This window comes from Grammomys surdaster, unplaced genomic scaffold (assembly GCF_004785775.1).
Source record: "Grammomys surdaster isolate TR1022 unplaced genomic scaffold, NIH_TR_1.0 271, whole genome shotgun sequence".
In the NCBI taxonomy this organism is placed as follows: Eukaryota; Metazoa; Chordata; class Mammalia; order Rodentia; family Muridae; genus Grammomys; species Grammomys surdaster.
In genome coordinates this window covers 11,104,991-11,121,654 of record NW_021604712.1, presented here as the reverse complement: position 1 = coordinate 11,121,654, position 16,664 = coordinate 11,104,991, and the positions used below count along the sequence as shown (strand labels likewise).

Below are 16,664 nucleotides of genomic sequence, written 5' to 3'. Positions count from 1 at the left end.
TGCAAGACTGTAGGGCATTTTCATAATTAATGACTGATGTGGGCAAACTTAGCCGATAGTAGTGTTTGTGGAGCCACACTTGGGGCAGGTTGTCCTGGGGTGTATAAGAAAGCAGGATGAGCAAGCTGTGAGCAAACCAGCCGATAAGCAGCACTCCGGCATGGTTTCTGCTTCAGTCCCCACCTCCAGATTCCTTCCTTGAGCTCCTGCCCTGACTTCCCTCAGTGATGGAGTATGACCTCCGAGTTGTAAGATGAAATAAATCATTTCTTTCCCAACCCGCTTTGGCCATGATATTTTATCTGCACCATAGAAACATTAACTAAGACATAGCCCAACAAGGCGCCTCAGGCACCAGCGCAGAAGGTTTTCACAGTTCACCTTTCTGGATCCCCAAATCCTCATCATGTGCCCCCCACCTCTTCAGCCACCACCTTCTCAAAGTAGATTTTACTTTCAATTGCCATTTGCTAAATCTGCCTCCTAAAAACCTTGCAGGGGGTTGGGGGGGGGAAGTGGGGATTAAAGCTGATTACAGATGTTACAGAAGCCATCTAGTCTCTGAGCACTGGGTGGGAGTCCAGCCGGAGGGTGAGAAGCAGTCCAGCTCCTCCTGAGCTGACCAAGCCACCAATATCATCCCCAACTCTGAGCCCAGGTAAAGAGAACTCTCTTGCCTCAGCCTACTGGGGACTCCCATGCAGCAGGCTTGGCCTGACAGGGAATGCAGAAACACCAATGGGGTCCATGAGGAAGATGAGCAGCTCCTTCAAGCGTGGTTCAATCAAGAGCTCCACATCAGGGTCCCAGAAGGTGAGTGAGCTTTGCTTGAGGTCCAAGGGCAAGATGGACAGCAGGCTCAAGGGACATGGGTCTCTATTCTGTTTGATTACTGCTTCAGTGGGCTCTTGTCTTCCAGGTATGTGTGTGTGTGTGTGTGTGTGTGTGTGTGTGTGTGTGTGTGTGTGTTATGTATATATATACTCTCTACTGCATCAAGCTCCTTTCTTCAGAGGTGACCCTGCATTTCCTGCCTCTATGTCCCATGTCTGATGCCTTCATTCTCTCACTTTCAGGATGTTGCACTGGTACCTGTAGCCAGTCCCATCATGGCTCTGAGCCATGACATCTTTTGTTTCCACATGGGGCACTGTGAAAGGGCTCTTATGTGGCCCGCTTGCCCCTGCTTTGTTCTGTTCACAGATTTATAGAATTACTGAGGGGTCTTAGGGGTACACGACGTCTGCAGTGTGGCCCTCAGTGGTCCTCAGGGTGTGGAGTATACCAGAGGAATGGGGGCAGTGTTACATCTGAAGATGTGAAGGTGGCCCTGAGTGAGTCCTGCGCTGGGTCTGGGTTTCTGTGGCCTCCGAGCATGCTGAGTGGACGTCCTCTTCTGTAAAAGCCATTTACTGTGTTAGGCTCACTTGTCTTCTGAACCTGCTCTGTCCAAGGCAACAAAAATCTAGCCCAGGAGTAGGTGGCCTTCGGTACCTTGGGCTGCAAGAAGGGGGTCTTTTTGGACCCAGGTTACCATGACCTATGCAACTGGAGACCTGATTAAGAAAATCAAACACAAGTTAACTATAAAGCTGGGATCTCGTGGGCTAAGCGTTCAGATGGAGACACACAGGTGCTTGGCTACTCAGTGTGTTTATTATATATAAAATAAACAAGAAGGTTGGTCAGCTAATGTGTGTTTGTTATATGGAGTGTGGACGAGAAGGCTGGTCAGATACTGTGTTTATTATATACAGTACGGATGAGGAGGCTGGTTGGCTAATCTCGGTAGGTCGCCTCTATAGAGAAGCAGCCTCAGAAGATTTGACCATGCAGTCATCTGGGATGAAAAAGCTCTGTACAGTTTGCACTACTGTTTTTAGCTAAAGGTCGCCCATTCTCCAACATCGATACTTGGAGCAGGGAAAGGCCTTGCTGTCCTACGAATCTGAGGCACTGGTGTCCTTGGCCTAGCCATGCTCATGGTATGACTGCTCATTCAACAAGTATGCACTCTCTTCCCACATTAGGTGGTCTGATAGGTCATCTTACTCAGCTGCCCTCAAGTCGAGCCCAAGGAGGAGGTAGAGGCTTCTTCCAAGACACTGCCTCTACAGAGTGAAGGAAAGAGTGAAGGAGAGGGTGTGAGCAGAAGGGTGCACCCCTGAAGGAGCTCTTTCTGACATTCCAGTCAGCGCCCTGGTCAGTGTTGGGGACAGAAGCCAGGACAGCAGTGTGAGCCAGATGAGTGCCTCAGGGCAGGTATTCCCTCAGGCAGGACACTGGGTCATCTTAGGAGCTGGCCAGGCGGTGGCCTCAGAGCACAGAAACAGCTAGACATGCAACCATCCAGTGTTTCCCAGTGTCAGGTGTCCCAGGAATCTGAAAACACACACAAAGGAAATAGGAAACGGTTTAGTTTTTTATTTATTTTTAAGAAGTTTCAAGAATAGAGAAGATCCATCCCTGGGGGCTCCTTGTGGGTGGTAGAAGGTACGTTTCTCTGTTCTCCCCCAGCGTGTGAGAGTCAGCAGTCTTTCTGCAGAGCCCAAACACCCACGGTGTCTTGCAAATTAGCATTGACAAATCTACCACCACAGCCACACCGCTAGCGCTAGCGGTGGGGCTGCGCCCACATGGTGCTGCGTGACCTTCCTCCCCAGAACACAGCTGCTCACACTAACTGATAAGCTCTGAAAGGAAGTAGGCTGTGCTGTTCTGGAATTCCATGTCTCTGTTGCCCTCTGCCTGGTGCTAACCCTCATGAAATAGCAGAGTCTGGGCGTGGGGAACTCACAGATGGGAGACGCACACTGAGTGTGGTTAGCAGTGAAACCTAGCACCTCTCTCTCCCTTCCATTCTCTCTCTTCCTCTTCCCTCTCTTTCCTTCCTTCTCTCTCTTTCACTCTCTTGCTCTTCCTTTTACTCCCTCCTTCTCCCTCCTCCACTCCCCTCTTCCAGGACTACACACTCGATTTTACTTGACATTTAAGAGGATGCCCCTCCCCCTTCCAAGGTGAGCTCATCCCATGGCAATTTATGATATTCTCTTGCATGGGGAGGCAGTGTGGTCCAGTAGTGGGGTACATGAATTTTATGTGAGAGGCCCTGGGTTCCGTCTGTCCCCTGTACCATGCCTGACTCTCCAAATCCTAATTCTCCAAGTCCTCCCTGCCAGAAACAGTCCCTGGCACCTCTCCCCCAAATCCTGAGTCTCCAGGCCCTCCCTGCCAGAACCCGACCTAGTTAAAGGCTCAGTGTTGCCCCGGGCCTGTTTATGACAACCCTCAGGCCAAGAATGAGATCACTGAAGGGAAAAGGAAAGATGGTTCTTCCAACTGTTTCTATTTCACTGTGTAGGAGTCTTACTCTGTAGTCCAGGCTGGTTTTGAACTTATAGCAATCCTCCTGCCTCAGCCCCTCCACTCCCACCCCGGTGTTTAGATTACAGGGGTGAGCCACTTAATATGTAAGGGGATAGTAAGAAACAAGTTCCCAGACTGTGCGATTTCCTCTGTGAAGTTATTGTAAACACTTGAGACTCCTTTGTCCTTAAGAACTTGGTGCTCTTCCAAAGGTTATCGTGCCTGGCCCTCTGTTGTAAAAGGCACTTCGGGCCTTTGGCCTGGCTGCTCAGCTCTTCCGGTTAGGCAGCTCCTCATTTGGCCTTAACCCACCCCTCAACCCCCCAAACAGTAACCAGCCAAGGGAACTGAATCAGCAAATGAAGGCCAGCTACCTCTAGTGCGGGAGACCCAGCCTTCCATCGCTGTAGGAAAAGCCTCCAGGTGGCCATGTGGAACATGAAAGCCCTGACTACATTTTAATTTGTTAAACACTACAGATAAACTTTGAAATTGAAGATGAAAATCTTGAACAAATTAAATGGTAGCAGAGCCTGGTAAACTGTACCTTAGATCCCCTTAGAAAATTCCAGCACAGGTCCTCAAGGAAATACACAAAAATGCTCACATCAGCGCTGCGCAATGCTGCAAACAGGACCGCCCTGGAGCTCATTAGCAGGGGTGTGCTGAGATCTCTGGATCTCTGAACAACGGAATACTATACAGTACTTAAAATCCCACACAGATAAATCCTGGAACATATGTTATCAAAAAAATTAGCCTCTCAGAAAAACTCCAAAATACACAAGGAAATCCTAAAAATGACAAGTCCTTTTAGGATAGAGGTGGTTAGCTCTGTCTGTAATCTTTCTTTCTTCGGGTGCTAGATGTAATCAATTTTCCTTTTCTCCGCCTCTGTGGTGGTTTGAATAGATTTGGCCCCCATAAATTCATGTCTTTGAATGCTTAGCCCGCAGCGATTGGCACTACTACTAGGAGGTGTGGCCTTGTTGGAGGGGGTGTGTCATTATGGAGGTGGGCTTGGTCACAGTCTTAAGCTCCGCCCAGTGTGGAATTCAAGTCTCTTCCTGGCTGCCACCTTCAAATCAAGATGTAGAACTCTTGGCTTCTCCAGCACTGTCTGCGTGGACGCTGCCGTACTTCCCACCATGATGATAATGGACTGAACCTCTGAAACTGTAAGCCAGCCCCAATTAAACGTTGTTCTTTATAAGAGTTGCCTTGGTCATGGAGTCCCTTCACAGTAATGAAACCCTAAGACAGCCTCCTTCCTTCCTTTTTTTTTTTTTTTACATGGCTCACCTGTAACAGGCTCTCAGGGCTTACCTGTCTGCTAGCCTTTCTTATGATTTTGAAATCAAAGTGATGCTTTCACAATTGAGAATTGATTTCATCCTTCTCGAAGAAGCCCAGGTGCAGCAAGGAAAGCCTCAGAGTGCCCTGCCTGTCCCTAGTCTCAGGGAAAGAATTCTGCATCTCTGGTATCAGCAGTGCCTTTTTTTTTTCTTCAGCCCAGAAGCTGCACACAGGGGACTGGCCAAATTGGCCTGCCCTCTGTATCCCACCCTCTGTAGCAGCTGCCGCAGAATACATAGTTCAGCTCAAGGGAAACAGGAGCTGTGATCTCGGGAACCAAGTTAGGGAACTAGACCTGGCTCCCTGAAGGGAGCCTCACTTCTCAGAGAACATGGCTGGAACCTGGGGGATCCCAGAAGATTATCGTGTTAAGCGGATACCCAAAGTCCCTGTAAAACTATCAACATTCCCCCCAAAGAAAATGTTCAAATTACAGAACTAACAAGTTGAACAGAACGTGAGGAGAAGGCAGGTTGTTGAAGAAGCCCAGGGTCCACCTCAGCCGCGGTACACGTGTGAGTCTCTGCTCAGAGGCTCTGGAAGACTCAGGAGGGCAGCTGTGGCCCTGGTGCCAGCAGTCTTCAAAAAAGCAGCAAGCTCATCGTGTTGACGCAGAGAACGCGCATGAGCTCTTCTCTGAGCTGTGGCGCCATTTTCTTGGGGGCTGAGGCAGGGGTGGCACTATAGAGATCAGGATATTTTGGGCTGGCAGAGACTTCTAAAAATCCCTTTTCTCCCACCCTACTTTTTAGCCATCAGACATGACTTTCTCCGGCATAGTTATAGATGGACCCGTGCATAAGTGTGGGGCTTTGCAATTACGCCCCACACTGCTGGCAACCCTGTTCCCCAGAGCCAGAGAGAGCCATAGCCTGGCAGGAGCCTTCTCCAGGCCTCTGGCTCCACCCTGTCTCCCTCCTCCTTTGCCTCTGGGATTCAGAAATGAGCAGAGCAATTCCAAGGCTGGCTTCTTGCCAGGCCTTCCCACCCTCTGTGGGGTCTTGCACCTGCTCACATCCCCACAGGTCCCTCCCACGCAGAGCTGAGACGTAGCTCGGGTGAGTCTAGGTTGCCATGGCATCCCACATATAGAACATTCACATCAAGGATCTGACCACCCTTGTCTGCAGGAGATGTGCTTAGGGTTCTACTGTGTGATTCCAGGAAAGCTATTCAACCTCTCTGGGTCTAATGTCCTCATTAATAAAATGAGGAAGACATCATTGAAGATGTCTTCAGTTTCCACCCTGCTAAGCCACTAGACTAACTACTCTTGTAACAAGTATAGATTCAACGTTTACAACACCAGCTGAAAAGCAAAAGCAAAAGCAAGCACAAAAACTGGTTGTAGTGAGGGAGTTGTTTGTAGCTTGTTCTTTGTTCATTTTCTCTGCAAACCCATTGTGATGTTTGGACAAAGGCTGGCCTTTAATAAATGCACGCCTCCTTTCTCTCACAAGCTGTTGCCAGCATTGTAATGTGTCCAGCAGTGTCCCTGGAGCTGGGGGTCTAGAATGTCAAGTCAGAAAACAGCACCACACCCAACAGGGGTAGACTCTCTAGTGGAGTCGGCTATGCTGTCAGAGTGAGTGCTGTGGAGGACAGGAGAGAGGCTTGGAAATCAGGGTGGGGGGGGGTCACTGAGCAAATGCCTGACTGCTGAGGAAGGGAGCCATGCAGACACCCACAGGAAGAGCAGCAGGCTGGAGGGAACAGGCTAGGTTGAGGATGCCTGGGGCTGAGAGGAATGGAAATGCATGGAGGGATGTGTGAAGGGAGAATCTGTCCCAGGACCTACTGGCTCTCTCACCCATGAGGCAGGCTTCATCCGAAGTTGGCTTTGACCTTAGATAGATTATTGACCCAAGATTAAAGAAAGCAGGCAGGGAAAGGTCACCCTGGGATTTAACTTTTGAACCAGTTGTGGTGGCATCGTGGCTGTCTTTAGAAGCAGCTAGACTCGATGTGTGAAGGGTGGTGGTTGTGGGGGAGGGGCAGCTGTGTATCGCAGCTGGAGGCAATGCCTCAGGAGCACTGAAGGCTGCAAACAACCCAGCATTTGAAACAGCCTGCCGTGTGTACTTAAGGCCAAAGACAAAAGTTCCTGTTTGTAGAAGCTGCTGGGAGACTTGCAGTCACGTGGGATCCCAGGCCACCCGTGCCTTCTGCTGCCTTGGGGACAACAGGGAGCTCTGGATGCTCTTCCCACCCCGTGCCACCCATCCAAAGGAAGCAGAGCCCCTCCCCACCCAAGAAGATTGGCCACACCCCGCCCCACCAATCTGAAAGTGTATGCACAAGGGATTTGTTGGCAGAGCATCTTGGTCTTGGCTAATACAGAACTAAACGTGTCTAAATTCTTCAATTTCATTAACTGTCCTACTTCAGCCAGTTTGGACTGTCTGTCTCCCTCCCCCCAACCCCATCTCTGTCTCTGTCTCTGTTTCTGTCTCTGTCTCCCTCTCCCCCTCTCCCTCCCCCCCTCTCGTGTGTGTGTGTGTGTGTGTGTGTGTGTGTGTGTGTGTGTGACTGACAATTCCATATTACGTCTTCCCGTATATGAGTGCAGGTAGTGTGTGTAAAGGTCACAGGACAGCCCCTTCATGCCTTCCACATGGTATGAGACAGACAGGCTAATTGGAGCTAGGAATTTACCTGTCTCCACTTTCCCCTTCTCTGGGTGGAATTTTGGGACTACAAACACATGTTACGGTAGTCAGCTTTTTAACTGGGATTTGAACTCAGGTTTCTCCTGTTTGAATCCTAAGGACTCTACTCACTGAGCCATCTCCCCAGACTCATTTTTCACTTCTTAAACCAACAAATAAAATTGTATGTATGTCTCTGCCATGTACATGTACATGACATGACACTTTGAGGCACATGAAGGGGTCTGTCTGTCTTTATGCCTTTGAGTTTCTTTCTCCCAAGAAGGCCTTGTTAGCTTTGGCACCGGCAGAGTTCTCTGCTCAAGGGAGTGTGTGATACTTCGTGTGGGAGGTTGCACATGCATCCAGGAGTTTTGGCTGTGTTTCTAAAATAAGATTTGGGGGGAGCAGAGTCAATTTTTCCTTGCATTCTCCATGCTGAGACTCCCCTCGACAAAAGGCAGATTAACACGAGTAACCAGAACAGATGTTTAATGGCGTGGCCACCTGCTGTATACACAGGAGAAAACCCAGAGAGAAATGCCCACATGCACATCTCCAAGCTCTGTCTTCAACCCCAGGCTTACATATAACCCTTGAAATAAAGACAGAAAGGAGTGTGTGGGCAAAGGCCTGTGCAAACAGGATAGGGCTTGCTCTGCAATGTGGTTTGTGGTTGTGTGTGTGTGTGTGTGTGTGTGTATGTGTGTGTCTTGGTGGAGGGGGTTGTTTACATGAATGCAGGTGCCCTTGGAAGCCAGAAAACAGTACTGAGTCTCTTGGGGCTGGAGTTTCAGAGGACTGTGAGCTACCCTTCATGGATGCTGGGAATGGAACTCAGGTACTCAGGGAGAGCAACACGTGCTCTTATCAGTGGAGCCCTTCTTCAACCTCACCTATGAGAATGTCTTATGACACAGAGTCACTCTCGCTTCCTAGTGAGGAGAAACCATGCCAAGCATGGAGATCCCATTAGCGATGGGCTTTTCTGTCGTGCAAAGGCCACTTCTGCTCCATTCTCAGAGTTGCTTTTGTCCATGGTTTTCCAAAAACTCATCCTTGTAATGAAAAGGCATACGTAAGAATTGGATCTTGGGGTGGCATGTGTCAAAACTCATTGGGACAATTTTTATGCCTTTCTGTGTTTTGTTTTGATTTGTCTTGTATCCCTTTCCGTGTGTGTGTGTGTGTGTGTGTGTGTGTGTGTGTGTGTGTGTGTGTGTTGCGTGCACGCACACACGCACTTGTGCCACAGCAGGTATGTGAAGGTCAGAAATCAGCCTAAGTGCCAGTGTTCACTACCCCAATGTGTTTGAGGCAGGGTCTTTTGTTGTGTGTTGCTGGATATTGTGTGTTAGGCTAGCTGGCTTTCAAGTCTCTAAAGATTCTCCTGTCTCCACCTCTCAGATCTCTACAGAAGCATTGAGATTACAGACCCATGCCACCATGCTCAGTTTTACTAGGGTTCTTAGAATCCAAACACAGGTCGTCATGCTGTGTGGCAAGCCCCTCCCTCACTGGACCATCTCTGCAGCTTCCTTCTCTGTGCTTTAGAAGCTGTGTGATTTGAGAATTTGAGTAGCAGCCAAACCATTTTGGGAATCATGGAGAACACAGCGAACATGGCTAGGCATACCCCTACCCTGCTATGCCCAACACAGCCTTTCCTGGGATCGCTTCGCTTCAGCAGTCCAGACACATGGGCCTCCAGCTGCTCCTACCAGCTGGCCTGAGGGAGGCCTCAGTACCAGCTGGTCCCTGTCCCTGGCAGCCTTGTCCTAGTTGGCCACTGTCCCACGTAGTTCATTCCTCAGACCCCTTGACTCTGAACCAGCCATTTCCATGATCATTTCCCTTCAAAACTCATATGAGATGTGCTTGTTGTTGAGTCCATCCCAGCCCCAGTAGAGGAAAAGCTTCAGAGAGCAGACAGGGCTGCTGGTGTCTCAGCTCAGGAAACGTACTTTCAAGACTTGCAGGGTAGTATAGGGCTCGGCTTGTCTGAAGCTCCTCACTGGGTGGGGTCTCTGCTCTGTTCCTCCCTGCAGCCTGACTCTGGGTCTGTCTCATTACAGTCTCCAGTTGTCAAAGAGACCACTGGGCAGAATTCCTAACCAAATGGTGACATAAATTCCTGCTGTAGGTCAATGGCCCATCGAGAGTAACTGAGTATTGTTTTCAGGCTTGAGAGGTCCTCTACGAGGAAAGAACTCTCAAGTTTAACACATGTGTGTTTCTCTAGGGCAGTGGTTCTCAACCTTCCTAATATGCAGCCCTTTAATACAGTTCCTCATGTGGTGGTGACCCCTAACCATTATAAAATTACTTTCGTTGCTATTTTATAACGGTAAGTTTGCTACTGTTTTGAGTTGTAACGTGAATATTTTTGGAGATAGAAGTTTGCCAAAGTGACTGTGACTCACAGGTTGAGAACCACTGCTATAGGGTCTGATAGATCCTGAGCCTTCTGAAACAAATGTGCTTTTTACTATTAGTTGTCATGGCTACTAGCAAAAGGCTACTAGCTGGATGTACTGATGGGTCCCCCTTTTGTTGGATGCTTCTATAGTCCAATAGTAGGATATTTTGGGTAGTGAGTAGGAGAAATGGACCATACCTGGTCATATACAGACTGGAACTGGAATTTGAAAGAGAGATAAAGCCCCTGCCATGAGGTCACTTTAGGCTAGACAGTGATATATCATAGGTTAAGTCTGCTTTGAGTGGCCAGCTCACCACATAGAGGGACATGTGCTATAGCTTTTGGCCTCCAAGGTCTTCTTAGTTTTCCGTAGCCCTGGTACCCAGCTGAATACCTGCTCCTCCGGGTTTGGGCTCAGCTTTTTCTACTCTGGCATCTACAGGGACACCTACTTGCCTTGGGCCTGCAGAGCCTCCAGCCCATGAGGGAAGGCAGATCCCCTGCTTTACCAGGCTGCCAGTATGACTGGCATCAAGCTAGAAGGATGTGCTCTGAAGTCAGTATAGCCATGCAAAGGGTTCATCACATCTGCTTGGGGAGATGAGATTCCCAAGCAAAGATGTCTAGGGGTCATTACAGAGAGGGTAGGAGAAACACAGGTGCCCAGAGTGCTTGGTCCTCGGCTTAAAGATCAAGAGCTCAGTCCCACATCCCCAGACCATGGGTGCCAGGTGCTGGCTGGGTCCAAGCATAATCTTCCTAATGGTCCAGGCAGGCACACAGCATCTGGTGGGGCCTAATGCCCTGGGAATATCTGCTTTCATGTGATTAAAGGCTGTCGATAAGACTTTGATCCCGGAAAAGCAGGCCTGGCCCATGAGCCCAGCTCCTATCACTTTGTGATGCCGGGAGTCAGGAGTCATTTCAGTGAAGAGGTGAGAATGGAACTCACGGGCAGCTCAGAGAGACAAGGGGAGACAGGGCCAAGTCTGGTGTTGAAGATGTAAAAGCGGCCAGGGCAAAAGGGTTCTTACTCCTTGGAACCCAGCTCACTAACTCCGTCTCCCCATCCCTGGTGCTTAGATGAAGTCCCTGGACCAATCCTACTCACCAGTAGCCATGCAGTGAATATTTTTACCAACACACAATCTGTACCTGTTCCTCTCCATTCTGGCTTACCTCATCTTCTCATCCTGGCCAGGCAAACAGCGGTCGGTGTAAAAGACCAGCTCCCAGGCAGGCATAGGGCAGGTCCTTTCAACTTCTGGGTCCTAAGATGGTGGCCTAATGCCCAGGCAGTCCTGTGGCTCTGGAAAGGACCTTTTTCTAGACCTGCAAGGAAGCATACTAATGTGTCATTAGCCTTCATGTCCACAGGTTTGAATCTAAGGATTTAAACAGACGTTTTTCTTATTGCTGTCTCCTAAACAGTACAGGATAACATGGTTTGTGTGATAGTTAGGGACAAGGCTGTAGCTCAGTGACTTAGTATGTGGGAAGACCTGAGTTCAAGACCTAGCACTGCCAAAATACATATATGTGCATCTTCATAAAATATGTGCACAGAACATGTGCATTCTTGTAAATATTCTATGTCTTCAAGCTATGTCTTAAAGAATGTACAGAGGTTCTGTGCACACACGACCTTGTCTTGTATAAGGGCCTTGAGCACTTGCAGATTTTACAGACCTCGGAGCCCTGTGACCAGTCACCCTTGGGTACTTAGGAATAACTGTATCCCCCTAAATACACACTTGCTGATGCCCAGGTCCATGCTGTAACATGGAGGAGAAGGGGTGGGGTGCCAAACCCACACACATGATCGCTAAGACTCCAGGAACCCACAGAGCACGTGGAAAGAGCTCTATCAGGGTGGCTTGTGGGTGTCGCTGTCCAGAGTTTTCTAAGCCACGGTGAGGTATCAATGCCCTCAGAGCCGCCACAGACCTCTGACTTCTGGAGGCTGTCTTCAGCATGTACAAAACCTTTGTAATGTCTTTCACTTTCTTTTGGCTTTCCACCCCTGCTTATAAAACCCCTATGGCTAAATGGGATTGGTTTGTACAAGTTCAAATTGACGTTTGTGCAGGTCTGTATTTTGACAAAAAGAGCAGCAATTTGATAAATACTTTTGTAGATGCAAACTACAGCTAGGGGTCAGGTTGACTCTGAAGACAGCCAGGTGGGGGCAGCAGAGCGCCGAGCTGGCAGAGTCTGGCTCACGAGTAAGGAGAGAATGGTGGGCCATTGAAGAGATGTGGAGAGTGCCAAGTCCCCTGGTTGGACAGGCTGACCAGCTGGCACAAGCTGGGGTACTGTTGCTGGAATAACAGCAGCTCAAGGGCTCCTAACTCTCCTGCCAAGCCTCTATGGCAGGAGACACCCCAAGCTTGGGAAGTCCCCTGAACTGGCCCAGGGTAGAGAGGCAGCTTAGCCAGTCAGTCAAGGTTCATGAGTCACTCACTTCGATACCTGCTTGTGATAGAGGTACTTTGTCAGAGGTACAGCTCTTTGGCTGGAGCCATCTCCACCCTGCAAAACCTAAAAGAGGCCACCACCTTGATTGCAGGCAAGCCTTTGGCACTTGTGGACTCCCCTGGGTTTGGCACTGGCAGGATTTTCGACAGAGATCTGCTGTAACATTTGTTGGCCGGAGTGCAAAACAATAGGTGTGCTTCCTTGTTTTAAACTTTTCCAAAAAGTTTAAGATGGCAGTAGGGTATGGAACTGAATTCAAGGCCATTCCAAGTACAGGACCCTATATGACAGCACACTTCACCTGCCCGCATGAAGACGCCTTTGGCCTCAATTAAGCCCAGAGCCTGCTTGGGTTTTGAGTGATGGGTGGTGTCTTAGGGTCTCTATTGCTGTGGAACAACACTGTGGCCAAAGCAACTTGGGGAGGAAAGGGTTGATTTTGCTGACACTTCCATATCACTGTCCATCTTTGAAAGCACTGGAACTTAGTGGCAAAAGCTGATACAGAGAAGTCATGGAGGAATGCTGCCTACTGGCTTGTTCTCCACGACTTTGATAACCATCCCAGGGTGATTCCACCCACAGTAGGCTGGGCCCACATACATCAATCACTAACTAAGAAAATGCCCTACAGGCTTGCCTACAGCCAGATCTTATGGAGGCATTTTCTCAGTTGTGGTCCTCTCCTTTCAGATGACTAGCTTGAACACAAAACTAGCCAGCATAGGTGGCTTCATGGTTCTGAGATCGAGAAGCCAGTTCTTCCCCCATTTAGGAATGAGATGGATTCCTGGCACGTACCCTACCAGCCATTGGGGCTACCCGGTAGAAATAGCTCCCTTTAAACATTTAAACCACATTAGCTTGTGTCCAGGGATGCCGAGATTCCTGATACCTGTGTTCTGTAATTCCGCAACTGCTACTTGCTCTGAGACCCACTTGCGGGCATGAGTTTTCCTGGCAAGCCTATTTCAGTTTCCACAGAAAGAGGCGGCAACAACAGGCCAGAGTAATGATGCCAGCTAATCCCAGCCTCGTGAACCACTGAGTTTATTGGGGTCACTTGCAGAAGCACAGGTGGGTCAGACAACTACAAAAAAAGCCCACCCAGCACAGGTGAGGGCTCACAAAGGTCAACCCCTAAAGTCTTTGCACAGCGTGCAGACAGTACCACCAAAGAATCTCCTATCCTTCAGAGACCATCCAGTGATTACGTAACTTCACCTAGGGCCTTCAAGACAGGACTTCTTGTGAGTTTGGTGGGCCTTGCTTCCCAGCACACCAGAGAGGTGCATTTCAATAGAAAGGAAGCAGGTACACATCACTCTTCCCTCCATACCTCAGGGGCCACCATGGTCAAGAAGTTCCACCTCACTAGCCTGTCACTTTTGTGGCTATCCCCTGCCTGCCAACAGGCAGTCGTAGGAGGTGTAGTTGTGCAGGCTCAGGAATAACATCAAACTAAAGCTGGCCTGAGACGCCCTCAGCTGCCTGTCTCTCCTCAGCTGTCACAGAGCTCTACCCGCTGTCATTTCCTCCTCACACCCCACCCCACCTCCTTTGTCTTGCAGAACTGGGTTGGCCATCATTCAGAATTCCTTTGTCTGAAACTTACTGCTCAGAATCTTGCCTTCCCCAGAAATTCCAGCCTTAAGATGATTTCTGCAGCAAGGTACACAGCTCAGCGGGAGAGCACTTGTCCTAGTTCTGATTCCTAGAGAACACACACACACACACACACACACACAGAGAGAGAGAGAGAGAGAGAGAGAGAGAGAGAGAGAGAGAGAGAGAGAGGGGAGGGGGGCAGAGACAGACAAGAGATAGAGACAGAGACAGAGACAGAGAGACAGGTAGGCCTTGCGCAGTTCTGGACTGCAACCAGATGACAGTTATGCACAAGAGATCCTCACATGACAGACTCACAAATACACATGCAGTGACTTCCACGGAGGTCTGTGAGCTACGCTCTGTAGTGTACCCTTTGGGAATATCAAGCAACTGCCCAGAAACCCAAGAAGAGAGGAAAATGCAGGGATATATATCATGCTTGGTAGGGGCCAATCTTTCAGTTTCTCCTTTGGAGAAATGCAGGTGTTCGCACCCTCCCCACCAGCTTCTGCAGCCGTGAAGGTGGCGAGGATGCATTTATAAAGTGTGAAGAAACCCAACACATCTGCTTTGTTCATTGTACACACACGTGCCAGGTAGTGGCCCACACCTTTAATCCTAGCACTTGGGAGGTGAAAGCAGGTGGATCTCTGAGTTCAAGGCCAGCCTGGTCTATAGAACCAGTTCAAGGACAGCCAGGGCTACACAGAGAAACCCTGTCTCAAAAAAAACCAAAATAATAATACATAATAGTAATAATAGTGGTAATGATAATAATAATATGTACATGCATGAAAAAAAATCTTAAACACCTTGGCAAGCTGAATCTTTTCTCTTACTTTTTGTCAGAATAATGAGCTTTTCATATTTTTTTAAAATTAAGACACGATTACATCATTTTTCAACCCTTGCCCATTTGCTTCCATTCAAATTCATGGCCTCTTTTTTTTTCGTTACTCTTACATATCCATACATATGCATACGTATATAAATACCACCTGCTCAGTCAATTTGGTTTGCTTTATGTACACGACTTCAGGGCTGACCCGTTGGCACATAACAGATATCCTACATACCACATATTCACATCATGATTCATGACAGTGGCACATTTACAGTTATGACGCGACAACAAAAACATTTTGGTGGTTGGTGGTCCCCACAACACGAGGAACTGTGTCAAGGGGCTGCAGCATTAGGGAGGTTGAGAACTACTATTCCTTTTGGTTTCAAGCTTTCTGTAGCTTTGTATTATAAGCAGAGTGATTATAAATGGCACATGATAGTTTGGGGCTTTTACAAAAAGAACCGCTACTTTAAAATCATTTATGTAAAACAAATATAGTATTATATGCAATATAATTTTTGACTCACTTATGTAAATTTTCCATCTTACGACTCATGTGTCTTATGTTTGATCTACTTCTGTATTCCTGTCTCTTTTTTTAGATTGGTTATAAGTTTTTATTGTTTTTCTCTCTATTCAAAGGCATGTATGTGTGTGTGTATTACACTTTATTGCTATCTGGGATTCCAGCTAGATAACTTATTTTACCTAGCCAATGCAGATCTCAGGATCCCAATCACTGCAGCCCCCTCAGCAGAGATCTCAGGTCCTTAACCTGCTCTAACCTCCTCAGTGGCTCAGTGAGTGAAGGAGATTGCCAGAGCCTGACAGCCTAAATCCAAGTTTTGGAATTCATGTAAAGGTGGAAAGAGAGAACCAACTCCATGGACTCGTTGTCTAATATCCACTCACACATACTAATGACTTTAAAATAAATCTCCTATGTTCCAGCCGACCTACCCATCCTTGCCTCTAACTCCTAGAACCCACACAGTAGGGTTGGACTCATACTGACTTCAGCCCTCTCAGACTGGCTTCTTTTACTACGTGACTTTCATTTAAGGTCCTCAATCTCTGCCTAGTTCTTACTTAGTAATGACAGTTACTCTCTTATGTGACATTCATCTATTGAATGACACCTTATTATTCTGATTTTTGACAATTGTGAACAGAATTATCATCAACATTTCTAAGCAGGTTTTGTGGTTCAAATATATTCTATGTCCATCCATCCATCCATCCATCCATCCATCCATCCATCCATTTATTTATTTTAGAAATTTTGCATTTTATTGGGGTTTGAATATGCTTGGCCCAGGAAGTGGCATGATTAGGAGGTGTGGCCTTGTTGGAGGAAGCATGTCACTGTGTGGGTGGGCTTGGAGACCCTCCTCCTAGCTGCCTGGAAGCCAGTCTTTTCCTGTCTTTCTTTGGATAAAGATGTAGGACTCTCAGTTCCTCCAGCCCCATGTCTGCTTGGACACTGTCATGCTTGATGATAATGGGCTGAACCTCTGAACCTGTAAGCAAGCCTCAATTAAATGCTGTCCTTTATAAGACTTGCCTTGGTTATGATGTCTGTTCACAGCAGTAAAATCCTAACTAAGAGACATACATTTTGTTTGTGTGGGCTTTTGAGACAGGCTGGCCTGCTTATGTAGACCAGGCTGGCTTCTAAATTTTGGCAATCCTCCCATCTCTGTCTACAGAACTCTAGATGTGCCATTATGTCTGGCTGCACGTTTATGTTGTGAATTCATTCAGTCTTTGGGGCACATGGCAAGACATGAGCCCAGCTAAACATGGTGTTTAGCTCATTAGATGCTGCCTGCCTGTCCTTCAAAGAGGCATCTAAGAGCAGCACCAAGGAGCGTTTGGCGATCTGCATCCTCAAAGTCATCTGTGGTGGTCACTTTTTGCATTTTAGGTATTCCTA

General features: G+C 48.1%; 1 protein-coding gene across 2 annotated transcripts in view; it reads left to right on the top strand.

The window, feature by feature from the left end:
• The first annotated feature begins 614 nt into the window (after positions 1 to 614).
• Trpm1 (transient receptor potential cation channel subfamily M member 1) overlaps positions 615 to 16,664 on the top strand; it is a 115,754-nt gene continuing 99,704 nt past the window's right edge. For both annotated transcript variants that reach the window (XM_028776739.1, XM_028776738.1), the window contains exon 1: positions 615 to 813. In XM_028776739.1, the coding sequence (XP_028632572.1) occupies positions 739 to 813 (75 nt within the window). In that variant the 5' untranslated portion in view covers positions 615 to 738. The remainder of the gene's footprint in view (positions 814 to 16,664) is intronic.